We start from the raw sequence: 17,697 nt of genomic DNA, 5'->3' as shown, positions 1-17,697 counted from the left end.
GAAGCTTCCATTTCCATTTGGATTAACCAGAGTTCTCCCTGACTTCCAAATCATGGTTTGATTGTGGTGAAATCTTTCCATTAAAATAAAATGAAAGTCAAATTTTAATCTACTTCCTTCGATTTTTCTCTGTTAACAAAAGTAGAAGGTTACTGAGAGACCTCAGACTTAGCAAAGCAAGGAGCTCAGGAAGCTGCCTCAGAATGAGTGAGTCAGTTGGTCCACTGAGCCCAGTATTGTCTGCAATGACTGACAGCAGCTCTGCAGGATTTCAGGCAAGATTCTCTCGGTATTGTACTTGGAGATGTCAGGAATTGAACTGGGAATCTTCTGCATGCAAAACGGATGCTCTGCTACCAAGCTACACTCATTCCGCATTAGAAAGGCAGGCAGTCCCTTCCCTTGAAGTTAACGGTGACAACCACTGTGTGCAACATCTGGCTCTGTGTAATACTCCATTTCCTCCAAAAGCAGGAGAAACAGAAGTGATACAAGGGGGCTCTGCAGAGCTCCTCTTTCTACAAAGTAAGGGTCTATATTCATCTTTCATTGCAGGCTGAGCGGACGATGAGGCAGGCTCCCTGGAACTCCTCTGAGAATGACTTCATGTCAGGAGTGGCCTGAGATGTTTTGATGCCTGAAGCCAAATATTGTGCGGCGGCACTGTAATAACAGGGCAGGGCATCAGGTTATCTCAGAGACTCTGAGAGAGGGAGGTAGTATTCCACAGAGCTTTGACAATGGTCTCTGTCCACCCCCGTCCCTAAAATAGCACCCCACAATAGCTTTGGACATTTCCACCCTTCCTATAAACCCTGCCCCCTGCCTTTGCCACCCTTGAATTAAACTAGGGATCTTTCATTTCCTTCAGTGGATATGCACTAGCATTCTTCCATGCTGGCTCCACACAACAGTCTATCGCTCTCATACCCCGAAAATCCTCTCATTTCCCCCACTGGATTTCAGGAGCTGCTTTCTCACTGAGGATGGGCATCGTGGAGTTGCTACTCCTGCCCAATCACAGTTCAAAGCAACAGAAAAGCAATTACCTAACTCACAGTCACATTGGTTTTAGATGGATGGGTATGCTTTTTATTGCTTTTCATTTGATACGATTACTATAAGAGATAAATAATAATAATAATAAAAGGAAAACACCCAGACAAGAAATAAAATCATAAGTTACAGTTATTTCAATGGGTTTTCTCTGAGAAGGACTTAGCTGAACAGTAAGTTAAGTGTTCCAAACTTACATAAAAAGCTCAAAAAAAAAAAAAAAAAAAAAAAGGCACAGAAAACAGAAGCCTCCAGTATTCTCATCCCACCCCAGCCCCTTCCAAAAAGATTCCTTGGTGTTATCACAGAATAGAAATTTGGCCTTCAGATGAACAAGAAATGAAACCAGTCTCTATGGGATTCCTGTGGCTTTGCATGTCTCGGATGCCTCAAGGAAGGGTCTTGACTTGTGGAACTGAGTCGAGTCAGAGCTTCTCAGCCTTGCCTGCTGCACATGAACTCAGCCACGATCAGCACCAAGGAAAGCAGGGCGAAGCCAGAAACTCCCAGGCGGATGTTGATCTCCATGGATGTAGAAGTGTTTGCTGCAGAGTGAGACAGAGAAGAGTTACTACTCAATTGTTGGTTGTGAAGGCAGGGTGGGGAGGGAGATTACTCCAAGGCTGTGGCCCTCAGCATACTTTTTTTTTAAAAAAATATTTATTAACATTTTCATTTTCAAAAAACACCATATATTTTTTTACATTTCTTTTCATCACCTATATTTTGACCCTCTCGAGTCGTCGAGTTCCTCCCATCCCTCCAAATTGACTTTCTAACTTCCAGCCCTCAGCATACTTAGCCCCATCGAGTCCAGTGAGACTTACTTCTGATTTCTAAGAACATAAGAACAGCCTGCTGGATCTACCTGCCAATGGAAGCAGTCTACTCCACTTGCCTTTTCCTTCAGACTAGAGTCAGAGAGATGATACAAAGCATACTAAGTCTGCAAGCAGTGGACCAACTGACTGCGCCACTAATAAGATGGCAGGTACACATGTTGCGTTTCAGTTTTTTATGTCACTGCAGGAGCATCCAAAAGTGGTCAGTTTATGATTGGTCATTTGCTGGGTGTTCCGTTCAGAATTACTGGTCCATAATGTGGGCTTGAAATTTCATCCACCAATGGATTGGTTGGATGGTCCTGGCTGAAGAGAGCAGAAGGTCAGGTTCAGCACTGCCTGGGGGTCAGCTGGGAATGCCTTGGCAGATTGTGCTGACTTATATAACGAGGAACTCAAGAAGAGGACCTGGAGGAACCTGAGTCTGAAGCTACTAGTGGAGATGGTGGCAGCAGAGGAAGGCAAAAGGGCAGGATATTAAGTAAATGAAAAAGTTTAGTGGGACTGCATATATTAACACATGCTGTGGGTTAGCCACCCCCGATACATCAGAATATCAAAGAGGGATAACGTGGTCCCAAACACAATCATGTAAATACAACCAAATCCTTCCCACAATTCCCAGGCCTGTCTCCATCTCCCTCAGGCTTCAAATGTACCTCCTTATTCATTCCTGAACCCACACTTACTTTTTTTAATAACAATTTCAACATAACAAAATATCAAAACATATCATATTCATTATTTTCCCCCTTCCCCCCACCTCCCCATCGAACCCTCCCCCACCCAGACTTCCCTCAGCTCCTCTCTCTGATTTCTCAACATATTATTCTCTGCAAATTGTAAAATTGCATAAATCCTTATATTATCTGTCTACTATGTTAACAATCAATAAATTTGTGTATGTTTATTCAAAACCTGTTGCCTTTTTAAGTAGTTTGTAAAAAGTTCCCATTCTTCTTTAAAGTCACAGCTGTCCTTATCTCTCAATTTGTATGTCAGTTTAGCCAGTTCTGCATAGTTCATCCATTTCTCTTGCCACTGCTCTTTTGTCGGGGCTGAACCCACACTTACTTAGCCATTGCCAGTGGAGTCAAATCACCTGGATACTCCATTCTGTGCAATGCTGCCATGGTTCCTCCATAGAGGTGTTTTGCTGTGGTCGTCACAATTCCCCAAACCCCTGCCGTATACACGGAAGGAAAACAAAGGCACAAAACCAGGCTCCTCACCTGTCACAAGTTCCAACCCCACTGCGTCACTTGACTCCGACCACTGAAAGGCATGTCCTCTGCGGTGATACTGACAGGTATAATTCCCTTCATCCTCCAGCCTGATCATGGAAAGAGAGAACTCAGATGTGTTTCCGTCCAATTCTGCCATCTGCCATGCTATCAGGTTGCTGGACTTGTGCAAAGAAAAGTTCAGGCCATTCTCTGGTCCATGACACTCAATGGTGACATTGAAGCCTTCAGCAAGTGGGTCCCCAGGTCTCATTCTGATGGATGGTTTGGAGAGGCTGGGATCTACGTGTTGGAATAAAAGGGGAGGCAGGGAGTAGCAATGTTTACGGTAACCAAAGAATATCTCCTGCTAATGACCATGTCAGTCAATTCATCTCCTACTCAGCCAGTCTCATTCTGCTACTATAATACAGGCATATCTCAGAGATATGTTGTGGGTTTGGTTCCAGACCACCGCAATAAAGCAAATATCACAGTAAAGTCAATTGCACATTTATTTGTTTGTTTCCCAGTGCATATAAAAGTTATGTTTACATTATGGTCTAGTCTATTAAATTTGAAATAACATTATACTTTTTTTAAAAAAACCAGCAACAATGTACATACCTTAATTAAAAAAGACTTCATTGCTGAGAAATGCTATCACCTGACTCTTCAATGAGTTGTAAAAATCCTGGGAATCTCAGGTTTTGCCAGGTAAAAGTGGGTTTCCAATTCACTTTGATACATGCATTTGATATGTTTGGGGCAATGTCAAGTCCCAACTCAGAAGCCAAAGTGCTAAACCAGAATTCTAATGGCCAGGATTTCAGTGGCAGCCATTCATACCTCTTCCCTGCCAACCAACCCCCCATTATTTATAGAAGAATTATATGCAATAAGGAAGCATGAGCACTAGTCACAAAATTAATGCAGAGAAAGGAAGTATATACATATTTGCATAATTCAATCAGGTTACAGAGTTCCATTCATGCAAAAGTTTGGCTTTCAAACCAAAATCAAAATATTTTTTTTCCATTCTTGCATGCATCACAGTGTGGTTTATCTCCATTCCATTTTTGGTAGACGTTTGCCACCTGATGGTCAGAAGGTAGAACTGAAGCCTGTCCCATCTCAAAACTTTCAGGGGCTTATGGGCAGCTCTGGGAACCACTGCAAATAAACTGAATGTGTGCAGTATTTAGAAGGTTCCTCCATAGCCTGTAGTTCTAGTATTTCAGAACCTAAAGCAGCTCCAAACCAGGATTTATTTTCACAGGGTGGACAGACTCTCACTAAAAAAAATCCTTAAAGGCCTAATCCTGCACTTCAGTTTCAACCAGAGTTGCTTAAATGAAACAAGCCTTTGTTTGCTGCCATTCTTCCTTCATATTCCTATGTCCATGACCAGATGGACCACAGCTTACTGGGAAATGATTTGCAGGGAGAAGGTGCCATGTTCAGTCCTCAGCATCACTACATATGACTGGGAAATACCCCCAGTCTGAAACCCTGGAGAGGTCAGTGTGTAGGCAGCCTGTGTCTACATATCCTGCTAAATTCAGCAGCAAATAATGTGTTTCAGCATGGAATGCACCATCTGAGAAGATTGCTAATGATACTCCAATGCTGGCATAGCATGGGAAAGAGCCTCTTTTGAAAACACCTTGTATGTTTTAGCTAATGCAGCTTTCCCCTTTGATATACAGCTGCAGGGAATACAAAATCCATGTTAGTGCCATTTATTTTGGGGGTGGTGGGGTGGTAGAGCACACAAACAGCCTTACCTCTTATGTAGATATATATGCTGTTGCTGAAATTTGAGCACCGTTCACAGAAGGTTGACTTGAAACAATATGTACACCTGTAGATTCCTCCGTGGAATAGTGTGGCATTGGCAATAGCAAATACGACCCCTTTTTGCCGGTCTTTCTCCATTACAACATGAAACAAAGATGGACCCACTTTTTTGTAGAGTTGGAACTCTACATCTTGGTAGCCTTGACTGTTACAGTGGATCGTGACATTTCCTCCCAACTTGACGATATTACTGGGGCTCCCTGAGATGGAAGGCTTGGGAAGATGCAGAGCTGGTGAGAAAGAAAAGAGAACTGAGATTTGGAAGATGGGGAATCTGCCGCAGGTTCCCCATCCTGGTTTAACGTATCGCTGGAGAAGGAGGTAGAGTGAAAGAGGAAGAAGAAGAGTTTGGATTTGATATCCCGCCTTTCACTCCCTTTAAGGAGTCTCAAAGCGGCTGACATTCTCCTTTCCCTTCCTCCTCCACAACAAACACTCTGTGAGGTGAGTGGGGCTGAGAGACTTCAGAGAAGTGTGACTGGCCCAAGGTCACCCAGCAGCTGCATGTGGAGGAGCGGGGACGCGAACCCAGTTCACCAGGTTACGAGTCTACCGCTCTTAACCACTACACCACACTGGCTCACAGGACCTTTCCACTCCTGACAGTACCCCTTGGGAGAACTACACACACACACACACACACACACACACACAGTGTACATATATATGAGAATGCTAGAATTTGTGGGCTTCCCATGAAGCTGAATGGTGGGAGATTCAGCACAGGTAAAAGAAAGGACTTCTTCACACAGTGCAGAATCAAACCGTGGAACTCATGGAACCCACAGGAGGCAGTGATGGTCTCCCACTAGGACAGCTTCAAAAGAAGAGTGGACAGATTCATGGAAGATAAGACTACTAGTCACGATGGCTATGCTCTGCCTTCATGGTCTGGGGCAGATGCTACAAATCACAGGAGAGGAGAGGATTTCTGCGTGTGGGTTGCCCATTGAGGCATCTGTTTGGCCACTGTGAGAACAAGTAGCTGAACTAACTAGATGGCCCATTGGCCTCTTCCAGCAGGACACTTCTTTAGTTCTTATGCTTTTTAGAAGAATGTGTATAAACTGTCATTGAAAGAAAATCAAGGTGGTGTACAGTAAAATCGTTCAAACACCATAAAACTTTCAACTCTTAAAGTTATAAAAGCATAAAATCCAGAACATATGACCAACACTGAGTCAACTTAAGGTAAAGGGACCCCTGATCATTAGGTCCAGTCGTGACCGACTCTGGGGTTGCGGCACTCATCTCGCTTTATTGGCCGAGGGAGCCGGCGTACAGTTTCTGGGTCATGTGGCCAGCATGACTAAGCCGCTTCTGGCGAACCAGAGCAGCGCACGGAAATGCCATTTACCTTCGCACCGGAGCAGTACCTATTTATCTACTTGCACTTTGTCGTGCTTTTGAACTGCTAGGTTGGCAGGAGCAGGGACCGAGCAACGGGAGCTCACCCCATCGCGGGGATTCGAACCACCGACCAGTTCAGAAACAACATAAAACTTTAAATCTTAAAGTTATAAAAGCATAAAATCCAGAACAAATGACCAACACTGAGTCAACTTAGTTCTCTAAAAAGTTTGGTGAAACAAATGTGTTTTCAGCAGACGGAAATCTATCGAGATTGTAGGTGCCTGTCTGACATCAGTAGGAATAGTGTTCCAAATTACTGGTGCTAGTACACTAAAAAGCCTTGGTTTGCATAGATTAGAAACTATACAGTGGTACCTTGGGTTACATATGCTTCAGGTTACATACGCTTCAGGTTACAGACTTTGCTAACCCAGAAATAGTGCTTCAGGTTAAGAATTTTGCTTCAGGATAAGAACAGAAATCGTGCTCCGGCGGCGCGGCAGCAGCAGGAGGCCACATTAGCTAAAGCGGTGCTTCAGGTTAAGAACAGTTTCAGGTTAAGAACGGACCTCCGGAACAAATTAAGTACTTAACCCGAGGTTCCACTGTACTGCATTTTCCACAGGCCATGGCATCTTTTGTCTTGGCACAGTGCACAGTTGCATAAGGACCCAGGAAGGAGACACAGACTCACTCTCTCCCCCTTTCCTTCAGCCCCCACAGCTGGGCTGCTGCAGTGGTGGTGGTGCCACATGGCAAGGCTTCAAAGGGAAGGATGGCAGGATATTTGTGAGCTCCTGAAATGCTGAGAGGGAGGATGAGAGGGAAGACAGGAATTCTTCCCTGGCTTAGATTTTAGTCTGAGCCAGAGAAGAACTTAGGTTTCATAAATTCTCATCTGTTTTTATTTTCCCTCCAACGCTCATTTCCAGACTCAAGTTTAGAAAACTTCACATCCATCTCTAAATTTGACTCAGCCAGCTCTCACCTCTTATCTTGACCTTTACTCTGTCACTTAAATGTGAGCAGCTGTCGCCAGAGAAAGAGTTGAAGCAATATCGGCACCGGTAGTTCCCACCATCTGATAGTTTGACACTGGCGAAGAAGAATGCAACCTCATTCCACTCTGACTTCTTGACTGCTGAAGCATGCAAAGATGAATCCATTTCTCTGAACAGAACAAATGTTGCTTGTGCGTAGTCTTCGCTGCGCACCTTGCAGCGGATGGTAGCATTGCCTCCCAGGGGGACAATTTCACTGGGGGCCACTGAGATGGAAGGCTTGGGATAAGATTGTCCTGGGCAAAAAAAGAGAGCAAGAGATTTACAAAAGATCAGTAACAGCAGCAACCTCCCACAACAACAACAAAAACCCAACGACACTCCAACCCAAGAGTCTTTTCAACACCTTCAGTTTTTGTAGCGAGAATCAGGGGGAAAGGCCTGCAAGGCAGGGAACAATTATTCCAGGAATCACAGCCAAGATGGCCTCCTCATTAATTCTTCAAGAAAATTCATCAGCATTACTGGGTTGGAGAAATGCCTTGCAAAATCCAGAGAAGTGCGAATTTCAAAGAATGACTGTGTTTTGGTTCACTCGTGATTTGGCGAAATGTGAATTATTAGACAGATTTAACGCAGTTGACCAAGTTTTCCCCCATCCCTATACCCTGACTAATCTGTAGGTTCTTTCAGATGAGGCCTTGGGATATGGGTTGCCCAATATCCACAATCCACACAGGGGTTGTGCCAGTTTTGGTGCATTTTGCTGCTAGTCCAATTAGACTAGTAAAATTGATGTGAGTGGCACAGCAATAGTGGTAAAACACAAAGGTTGCCAACTGACCAGGAAGTGGGAGAGAAACAGCACCGAGACCTTTAACATAGTGGTGTGGTCTCTGAAGAGTGTATAGAGCAAGGAAGGTTGGTAGATCTTAACTTCTCATGCATGTGTAAGAAAAAAATAGATTTGGTTAGGAAAACGCATGTCATTTAGCTTCTATTCACATCATTCTGATTACGAGACATATTAACGTTCTTTTGTCTTGGACGTAGCTCACCTTTCAATGTCTTCCCAGTCAGCCACCATCCTGGAAAAACAGATGATTCCATTAGTGGAAAGATAACTGAGCAACAGAAACGAGCATCCCGTTCTCTGGTCCTTCCACCCTCCTATTTCCCCCTATACAATACCAACCCAAAAAGATGATGGAGAAAGAATACTTCATGGCCTCTGCTGCTGGTAGATGGTCCTATTTTGCCTCAGCGCCTTCCATCAACTGACTGAAGATGCAGGGAATGACTGCATCTTCTAAAGCCCAGCAACCCTCTGTAATATCCTTCTTCCCTTACCGGTACAATTTCTCTGTGACCGATAGCATGGTCATCACCTCTACGCCACCTAAAAAACCACTCCCCCCCCCCCCACGGTAGCCGTGCAGTTACATAATGCAAAAGATAAAAAGGAAGCAAAGTTGTCTCCAAAGCCAAACCCCCATTTGTGGCCCAACCTTGATACAGACTGTTTTGCCTCAAGAGGAACTCCTCTATACATGTCTTACATCTCTTTTATTACCTACCTTTTGAGGAAATGGTGCACGAAAGTGTTGGAGCCTGTGCCTCCTTCCTCTCCCCACCTGCCTCCACTAAAACGACTTAGCACTTAGTTGCTTCTATGGGTGCAAATGCTGCGCCAAGAGACACCCAGGGCTGTGCCCTTTGCCTCCTATGAAACCCTCACTCACTTATGGTCTTCACGCTTCCTACACAGTGTTTAATGTCTATACAGTGGTACCTCAAGTTGCATACGCTTCAGATTACAGACGCTTCAGGTTACAGACTCTGCTAACCCAGAAATATTACCTCGGGTTAAGAACTTTGCTTCAGGATGAGAACAGAAATCGTGCAGCAGCAGCACAGCAGCAGCAGGAGGCCCCATTAGCTAAAGTGGTGCTTCAGGTTAAGAACAGTTTCAGGTTAAGAACAGACCTCCAGAACGAATTAAGTTCTTAACCCAAGGTACCACTGTAATGAGAAGTGCTGGACCTTAAGTCATGGTGGGGCTTAACCTCGCTCCCAAAGCCTTAAAGTCTCTTCTCCTTAGAAGGCTTAGGCCTAATTCTATCAGGCAAATACATACCCCTCCTCCATTACTTCACATATTCCAGGTGTGGGGAGACCTTGGACCCTCCAAGTGTCACTGAACTACACCTCCCATCATCCCCAACCATTGTTGTGCATCCCCTGCCATTGGCCATGCTTGCTGAGGCTGATGGGATTTGTACTTCAGCAGTAAAGGCTCAGTAACAACAACAACAACTTATTATTTATACCCTGCCCATCTGGCTGGGTTTCCCCAGCCACTCTGGGTGGCTTCCAACAAAATATTAAAATACAGTGGTCTGTTAAACATTAAACACTTCCCTAAACAGGGCTGCCTTCAGATGTCTTCTAAAAGTCTGGTAGTTGTTCTTCTCTCTGACATCTGGTGGGAGGGCCTTCCACAGGGCAGGTGCCACTATCGAGAAGGCCCTCTGCCTGGTTCCCTGTAACTTGGCTTCTCGCAGTGAGGGAACCGCCAGAAGGCCCTCGGAGCTGGACCTCAGTGTCCGGGCAGAACGATGGGGGTGGAGACGCTCCTTCAGGTATCCTGGACCGAGGCCGTTTAGGGCTTTAAAGGTCAGCACCAACACTTTGAGTTGTGCTCAGTAAACATATCACCTGGGTTTCTGATCCTCCTGTCTGGTCCCAATACCTTTCAGTTGATCATACCAGCCAAAAAGGAGGATGTTGAAAGAGGAACTCAGGTTGAGGGTTCCATAGCCAGCAACTCTCCATTGCACCTCGCCGTACTGTACCACGAACGAGGCCGCAGCTTCTCAAATATCCAGTGCTCTGTGACACAGTTTCCCCCCTTGACATGCAGATATTCTGTAGTCTGACAATATGGTTGACCTCAGTAAGCTCACTGCACTTTCTGAGAAGCCACATCCCTTTTTAAGTTGCAACCACAGGTGTGGGGACAGGAGTGGGGAAGAGGCAGCAAGCAGCTTTCAAAACCACATTTGTGATGCTGCAGAGATTTAAGTGTATTCAAGTTCTCTGTTGCCCTACCATAAAAATTCCACATTGCTTTGTTATTTTTTTTTTAAAGGGTAGGAAAGTAAATGGAATGAAATGTGTGGGATGAACAAATGATTTATTTCCTATTTATTTTCATTGCATTTATATATTGCCTTTCTGCCAAGGCACCCAAGGTGGTTTACAGTTTTAAAATATTAAAATAAATAAAATTTACTGTTCCACTAAGATTTGGATATACAGTCGTACCTTGGTTGTCGAATGCCCTGGAACTCATACGTTTTGGCTCCCAAACGCCGCAAACCCAGAAATGATTGTTCTGGTTTGCAAACCTTCTTTTGGAACCCGGACATCCAATGGGGCTTCCAGGGCCAAACAGAAGCCGCAATTTGGTTTTTGAATGTTTTGGAAGTCGAATGGACTTCCAGAACAGATTCCGTTCAACTTGCAAGGTATGGCTGTATTCATTATGGCCTGGTTCACATGGCATGGGAAGCCAAACTATGGTTTACCAAGGCCATGTGAACATGTGTTTGAGAAACTGAAAATAAGTGAAATTCCAGATTGATGTCACTGAGTTGTAGAGCAGGAGAGTGTGCAACCGTGGGCAACATTCGTTCAAAATACATATAGAAGTTCACAAAGTGACTGTGTCTGGTGTTGCAAATAAATTTCACCACCACAGTGATCTGGAGGCTGGAGCAAGTCTGGAGGACAAGTGCCAAGATCAGGAATAAATGGACAATTCCCACAATAGAAACATGCAAGAAGTAGGGTTCTCCAACAATCTGTGTCTGGGCTGGTACTTTTCTAACTCATTCATAAATTGTCTAGAGTTGCAGATGAAGAATGAGGCAGCCAAGTTTGCCGATGACACCAAATTATTTGTGGTGGTGAAATCAAAAAGTAGTTGTAAGGCACAGCAAAAGCTGAGTGAATGGGTATTAAAATGGCAAATGAAGTTGAGTGTAAGCAAGTATGAAGTGATGCATATTGAGGCAAATAATAATAATAATCCTAACTTTGCATATACACTAATAGGATCTGGTACCTAACCAGGAATGAGATCTTGGGGTTGTGGTGGATAGCTCAATGAAGGAGCCAGCCCAGTGTATAAGGTAAAGGTAAAGGTACCCCTGCCTGTACGGGCCAGTCGTGTCCGACTCTAGGGTTGTGCGCCCATCTCACTTAAGAGGCCGGGGGCCAGCGCTGTCCAGAGACACTTCCGGGTCACGTGGCCAGCGTGACGAAGCTGCTCTGGCGAGCCAGCACCAGCGCAGCACACGGAAATGCCGTTTACCTTCCCGCTATAAAGCGGTACCTATTTATCTACTTGCACTTAGGGGTGCTTTCGAACTGCTAGGTGGGCAGGAGCTGGGACCGAAAGACGGGAGCTCACCCCGCCGCGGGGATTCGAACCGCCGACCATGCGATCGGCAAGCCCTAGGCGCTGAGGTTTTACCCACAGCGCCCCAACCAGCCCAGTGTATGGCAGCTATGAAAAGCATGAATTCCCCTTTTCAGATCATTAGGAAAGACATTGAAAATAAAACCCCTTATCACACTGCCCTTATACAAATCTATGGTGCTACACCACTTTTGGAGCACAGTGTTCACTTTCTAGGTGCTACACCTCGAAAAGGATACTGTAGAGCTGGAAAAGTTTCAGGAAAAGGTAACCAAAACCACCAAGGGGTTGCAGCAATTTCCCCGTGAGGAAATGTTACAACCTTTGGGGCTTTTCCTGCTGCTACATTCCAGGCAACAACTGCAGCAATCTGGGGGGGAATAGCTATCTTCTAAACTACAACGTATCAACTGGGGAAATGTTATGCTTATAGCAGCAACTACTTTCTGGTTGCCTCCCCGCCCCCAAATGATGATGATGATGATGATGATGATGATGATGATGATAGAAGCAATTGACTGTTTGTGAGGATTCCTGACCATTCAGAAAAACGGGTTGAAATCACTGCAGGTGTAAGGATTTTTACGCAGGGTTTCTTCCTAGCCCGCTCCACATATTTCAATTGGTCCCCGCAAGTATATTTTGTAGAAAATAGGGAAGGCTGGAAGCGATTGAGAAGTTTTAGAAGTTGCTTTCCTAGTGCGTTTTCTCCCACTCTGCATCCGCTTTAAATCTGATCAGCGATGCCTTTTATTTATTGTGTAGAGGGACAGATCCTCTTGGGGGAGCTATTAGTCTCTCTGACAGGTCGGGCGAGACAAGGGCTGATTTAAATCACAGTGACGGGCGCAGCGCTCGCTAGATGGCGCTGCGCCTCCCACTGTCCTCTTCCCCCACCACCTAGCCCTCCCCCCCCTTTATTTCCCCAACCATCACTCCCCCCTCCCCAATATCCCGCGCGGATAAGCCCTGATGTTCTGCACTGCCTCCCTGCACATCATTCCCCGACATCCATCCGTGTGCCAGCATGGGGGGCCGGCGACCAGCGCGGTGAGCGGGGTTGGGGTTGTGGGCGCCCCGCGTCGGAGGGATGGGGTCCCCCCAGGGGTATCGAGCTTCGTGGTGGACGTTCCTCTTGCACCAGGCGCCGCACATCAACTTCCAGTTTGAAGCCGTGGGGAGCGAATTTGCCCCGGAGGACTGGGGGTACCAGCAGGTGAGCGCCACGGTGATGCCCAGAGTAGGCATGGGTTTGCAGGATCTGTGGGGTCAGCGAGCCAGGCAGAAATCAGGCAGGGCTGTGGGAAAGATGAAGTGGATGAGAGAGGCGAAAGAAGGAGGAAGGGGGCAGGCGGGGGCGGGAGGAGAAGGTGAGGGGAGAGAGGGAGAGGTGGGGGGTGGAAAAGAGGGGAATGGAAAGGGCTTTTGAATGCGCGGAATTAAGATGTGCGCCCATAGAATTAAAATGCGTGCGCGCAGGCAGAGCTATTTGGATGGAGGGAGGGATGGATGGAGGAGCAATCAGGACGGGATGGCAAAGATTAAGGGGGGGGGGGGGGACAAGGGGAAAGCAAGACGGGTGGGGAAGGAAATCAGAGTGCAAAGATGTGGTCCAAAGAAGAGGAATACCTGGATGGAGAAAATGAGAAGAGTTGAGGGAGAAGGAAGAGAAAGTGAGCAGCGGATAATGTAATGCTAAAGGAGGGAGGGAAAGGAGCAGAATGGGGGTGAAAGGGGGACTTGTGGGAAAGGGAAGGAGAGGTGAGGAGAGGTAATGGGGCAGCTAGTGAGAGGGGGGGTAGGCTGGAGGAGAGGGGGAGGAAGGATGGGGGAGGGAGGGAGGGAACCTGACAGGATGCTCTGGGAAAGATGGAGGACCAGATCGAGAGATAAGGGAAGAAGGATGGGGCTGGAAATGCACACAGAGCGAAAGAAGAGGATAATGTGGGACAGGAGGAGACAGATGCCAGGGAGGAAGGGCTAAGGAGGTCCAAAGAGCATCTCTCATGTGTCAAGAAGCTCCAGCTTTGAAGTCAAGGAGGAGCCATCAATGGTCCAGGTGTGTGTGTTGAGGTTGCATCCGTGGAGGGAGGCTCAGCTGTCGAGAGACTAGCCTGCCTCAGATTTCTGCAGCCCCTTGTCATAGCTGATGAGGCTCAGCAGCCTCTTCCCGTGGGCAGTGTGTCTTATCTGGGGCGACTCACTTAGGACTCTCCTTCTACAAACAGAGAGACCTGACTGGCTGAGAGAGAGAGAGAGAGAGTGCACTTGTGTAGTGGCATGTAATGTGTGAACCAGCTGCACACGGATACGGCCCCAACAGCCATTCTTGCGGTTGCATCCGCCCAAAAATGAACGGTTGCGTGAAAATGAAAGGCAGCTGATTTATCTGCATTATTAGCCTGGTTCACACGTTAATGCCTCCCCCTCGCTACACAAGCGAAGGCGCATGAGTGCAGCTGAGGACATGTTGAGCTTGTACTGTGTGCAGATCAGCTCTGTGGCTGTGTAGATGCCGGCCTCTGCATCTGCGTTCCTAATCCCACTTCATCTCTTCCTCAAACCAACATTTTATTTCTCAGACTTTTGCGTCTTAATTTCAACACAAATTGGAGCACACCCAATATTAATTTAGGAGTGTGGGATGCTGCTTATGTCATAACCAGGCCAGGTTTTCCCAATCGGTGCCCTCCAGATTCCCCCTCCCCCCGGACTACAACTCCCATCAGCCTCAGCATGGCCAATGGTCAGGGGCGATGGGTGCTGGAATCTAAAACATCTGGAGAACACCAGGCTCAGAAGGCTTGCCTAAACGGACAGTGGAAAGTCTTCCTTTCCTATTATCTGCTACTGTAGATCCTTTTAATTGAAAATGCCAAGGCTGAGGTTGGAGCCTTCTGCATACAGAAAGGCTGTGTATCCTCTGAACTGTAGTTTACCCCTCATAGCACTAGAATTTCTGGCACCCTTAGGAAACTACAGTTCCTGGGATTCTGGCAGGTGGGGATGCTTTCAATGTGCTTTCAATGTATGTTGTGCATGTACTCTTGTCACAGAGGCCCCCATCTCTACTATATGTTTAAAGCAGGATAATGCCACTTTAAACCACCATGGATTCCACCCAAAGAATTCTGGGAGCTGAGAACAGAGCTGCAGTTCGCATAGTGGTTTAACAGTCCATTTGTATTCCCAGGGAACTCTGGGAGAGGAGCAGGGGGTCTCCTAGCAACTCTCTGCGCCCTTAGCAAACTACAGGTCCCAAGATTCTTTGGGGGGAGGAGCCATGACTGTTCGAAGTGGTATGATAGTGTGGTTAAATGTACCGTGCAAATGGTGCCTTCTTAGGCTGTGGTCTATACAATTTAAAATTAAATTGTAAACACTGGTCAACCCCAACGTCCTAACTTCTCTGTAAAATCTAGTTGCTCCTTCAGTCACCTCTGCTGATTTCTCTTATGTGTTTTCTTTTCCCCAAGCTGGGAAGGAAAATGTGAAAAGAGAGAACATGTATCTGTCCTTTTATCTAAGACATGAACAGGCTCATTCTTAACCCGAGCCACAAAAGCTAGCTTGCCAAATTAACCAAACGGGGATTTGGGCACAAACCACTGTGGAGAATATGACTAGCTGATGCTGCTTTTCCAATTACATCCTGCCTAACCCAATTGGTCAGATTGTACCTTGTGGAACTAACCACCACATGATTTGGACGCAGCAAAAGAAATTTGGTGTATTATTTTGGAAGAGTAGAATCCCCAAAGCTACACTAGTAAATACCAAAACGAACAAAGTCAAAGAGGGGATGACTAGGAACCTAGAGAACTGCCTTCTTCTCCATCAGATCATTGGTCCATCTAGCTCAGTATTGTCCACATTGACTGGCAACAGTTCTCCAGTTTTTCAGCCAGGGGTCTACTCCCTACCTGGACACAGCAGGGATTGAACCTGGGACTTTCTGCACGCAATCTTGATCACCCAGTGCACTCAGATGACTTGCACCGCACCACCCAAAGAGATATGACTGGGATATAAGAAAGAGCCTTCATCCTTAGCAGAAGAACCTTAATAGCAACAACAAATGGTCCCTTGTCTCCCTAGAGACTAACACATTTTATTACGGCATACGGTTTCATGGACTAGAGCCCAGTCCATCAGATGTTGGATCTGATTAAGTGTCCTGTAGTCCTACAACAGCTAATGCTGTAATAAAACATAAAAAGCAACATTAGCCATCTTGGTCCATAAGGTGGGGGGAGGGGGGGAGGGGGAAATCCAACAATCCACATCGGGCAATACTTTTTTGTTAGGACCAACCAAATGTCATGAAACAGTGGCAAGGGTCCGAGTTCTCCAGAACGCTCCTCAGGCAAGATGCTCCACAACAAAGCGGGGGGAGGGGGGTGTTGAGCACAAAAATTAGGTTGTATGTTGTGGTAGTTAAAATGCGTTAGACTGTGTGCACGCCATACATTTAAAGCACATTTCCTCTTCCAGCCCCCACCCCCCGCCATGCTTCGGATGTGATTTAAAAGGTATGCTGTGTACACAGCCTTAGTCTTGCACTAAAACAGAGTAACACGGCTACCTCTCTGGACATTGTTAATGAAAAGAGATTGCTCCAATTCGGCTTCTCTGAGGGGTCTTTGCCGTGTCTTCTGAATTCCATCAGTGGTCTAGCTTAGGCCAGCCGCTTCGCTTCAACGGTGCTGAATTTCAACAGATGCTTTAAAAACAACAATGTGGGCAATTGTTGAATAAATGACACAGTCGTTGCTCATTCTCCTGGTGTGTCAGTCAGAGAGTCAGGTCTGCCTTGGCAATGCCTTGTGTTCATTCTGTAAGCTTCCCACAACAGCCAATGCTGTTTCAAGTGCTCATTGAGTCCCTGAAGGACCCCCCTGTGGTCCATCCCACTTTGGAACGGAGCTGCGCTCTCAGTGTGAGCACAACATCTCACAGCAATTAGTTCTCCTGCCCCATCGGTGAAAGAGTCAGAGAGAAATTGTGAGGTGGACCATGGGAGCCCTCTGGCGCATTTTTGGCACTGTGATTGTTTTGTACCAAATTTTCCCAGCACTGAGTTGCAGGAGCCACCTGTAGATTTGGGTGAAATTTATAATGTTTAAAGGAGACTAGAAAACATGGCCCTCGGATAAGCATGATGCCAGCCTTGCAGGCTGTTCCTAACCTGTTTCCTAAACCAAACAGTTGTGTCGTTGAGTGGCAAATAAACTCACTCACTGGACCCCTGCAAAGAGTCTTTGAATGGAAGAGTTCTCATTTCCATTCAAAGCACTGGGACTGTTGTTGCCTGGCCTAAGCGGGATGGGTGGTGGCGGGCTCAGGGAGCAACCTCAATGGGAACAGAAAGTTCTTAGGAAGTTCTGAGCTGTGGCTTAGTGGCAGAGCACATGCTGTGCATGCAGAAGTTCCTGTTGTTCCTATAAGACTGGTCTGCTTGACAAAGGAGAGCCCTATTGTGAATCCACACATTATGCGGAATCAGGACATTCACAGCCAGTTCGCTCCACTGCGTTCAGTGTGAGGCCTGCTCTATCCAGGCAGAATCCAGCTCCTGTTGCTCTGTCCCAGCTTCTGCCAACCTAGCAGTCTGAAAGCACACCAGTGCAAGTAGATAGATAGGTACTGCTGTGGTGGGAAGGTAAACAGTGTTTCCGTGCACTCTGGCTCTTGTCACGGTTCTCTGTGAGCCAGAAGCGGTTCAGTCGTGCTGGCCACATGACCCAGAAAGCTGTCAGTTGGCAAACGCTGGCTCCCTCGGCCTGAGAGCGAGATGAGCGCCACACCACATAGTTGCCTTTAACTGGACTTAACTGTCCAGGGGTCCTTTACCTTTTTACTTTACCTTACCCAGG

At 46.5% G+C, this 17,697-nt stretch overlaps 2 protein-coding genes across 4 annotated transcripts in view; one reads left to right on the top strand and one right to left on the bottom strand.

Annotated features, from left to right (window-relative positions):
• Positions 1–1,289: 1,289 nt before the first annotated feature.
• On the bottom strand, positions 1,290–8,670 carry LOC144325083 (osteoclast-associated immunoglobulin-like receptor). Its single transcript, XM_077917089.1, has 4 exons — positions 8,394–8,670; positions 7,323–7,631; positions 3,131–3,424; positions 1,290–1,601 (listed from the first exon to the last, which is right to left on the bottom strand). The coding sequence occupies exons 1-4, from the start codon at positions 8,443–8,445 to the stop codon at positions 1,492–1,494; spliced, it is 765 nt and encodes a 254-aa protein (XP_077773215.1). The 5' UTR covers positions 8,446–8,670; the 3' UTR covers positions 1,290–1,491.
• Positions 8,671–12,753: 4,083 nt separating this feature from the next.
• TTYH1 (tweety family member 1) overlaps positions 12,754–17,697 on the top strand; it is a 62,890-nt gene continuing 57,946 nt past the window's right edge. Inside the window, exon 1 of one of the 3 annotated variants that reach the window (XM_028751842.2) lies at positions 12,754–13,037. In XM_028751842.2, coding sequence (XP_028607675.2) covers positions 12,912–13,037 — 126 coding nt within the window. In that variant the 5' untranslated portion in view covers positions 12,754–12,911. The remainder of the gene's footprint in view (positions 13,038–17,697) is intronic. The other 2 variants (XM_028751840.2, XM_028751841.2) reach the window with 2 other exon arrangements.

This window comes from Podarcis muralis, chromosome 13 (genome assembly GCF_964188315.1).
Source record: "Podarcis muralis chromosome 13, rPodMur119.hap1.1, whole genome shotgun sequence".
Lineage (NCBI taxonomy): Eukaryota > Metazoa > Chordata > Lepidosauria > Squamata > Lacertidae > Podarcis > Podarcis muralis.
This window is presented reverse-complemented; position numbering and strand designations above follow the sequence as displayed.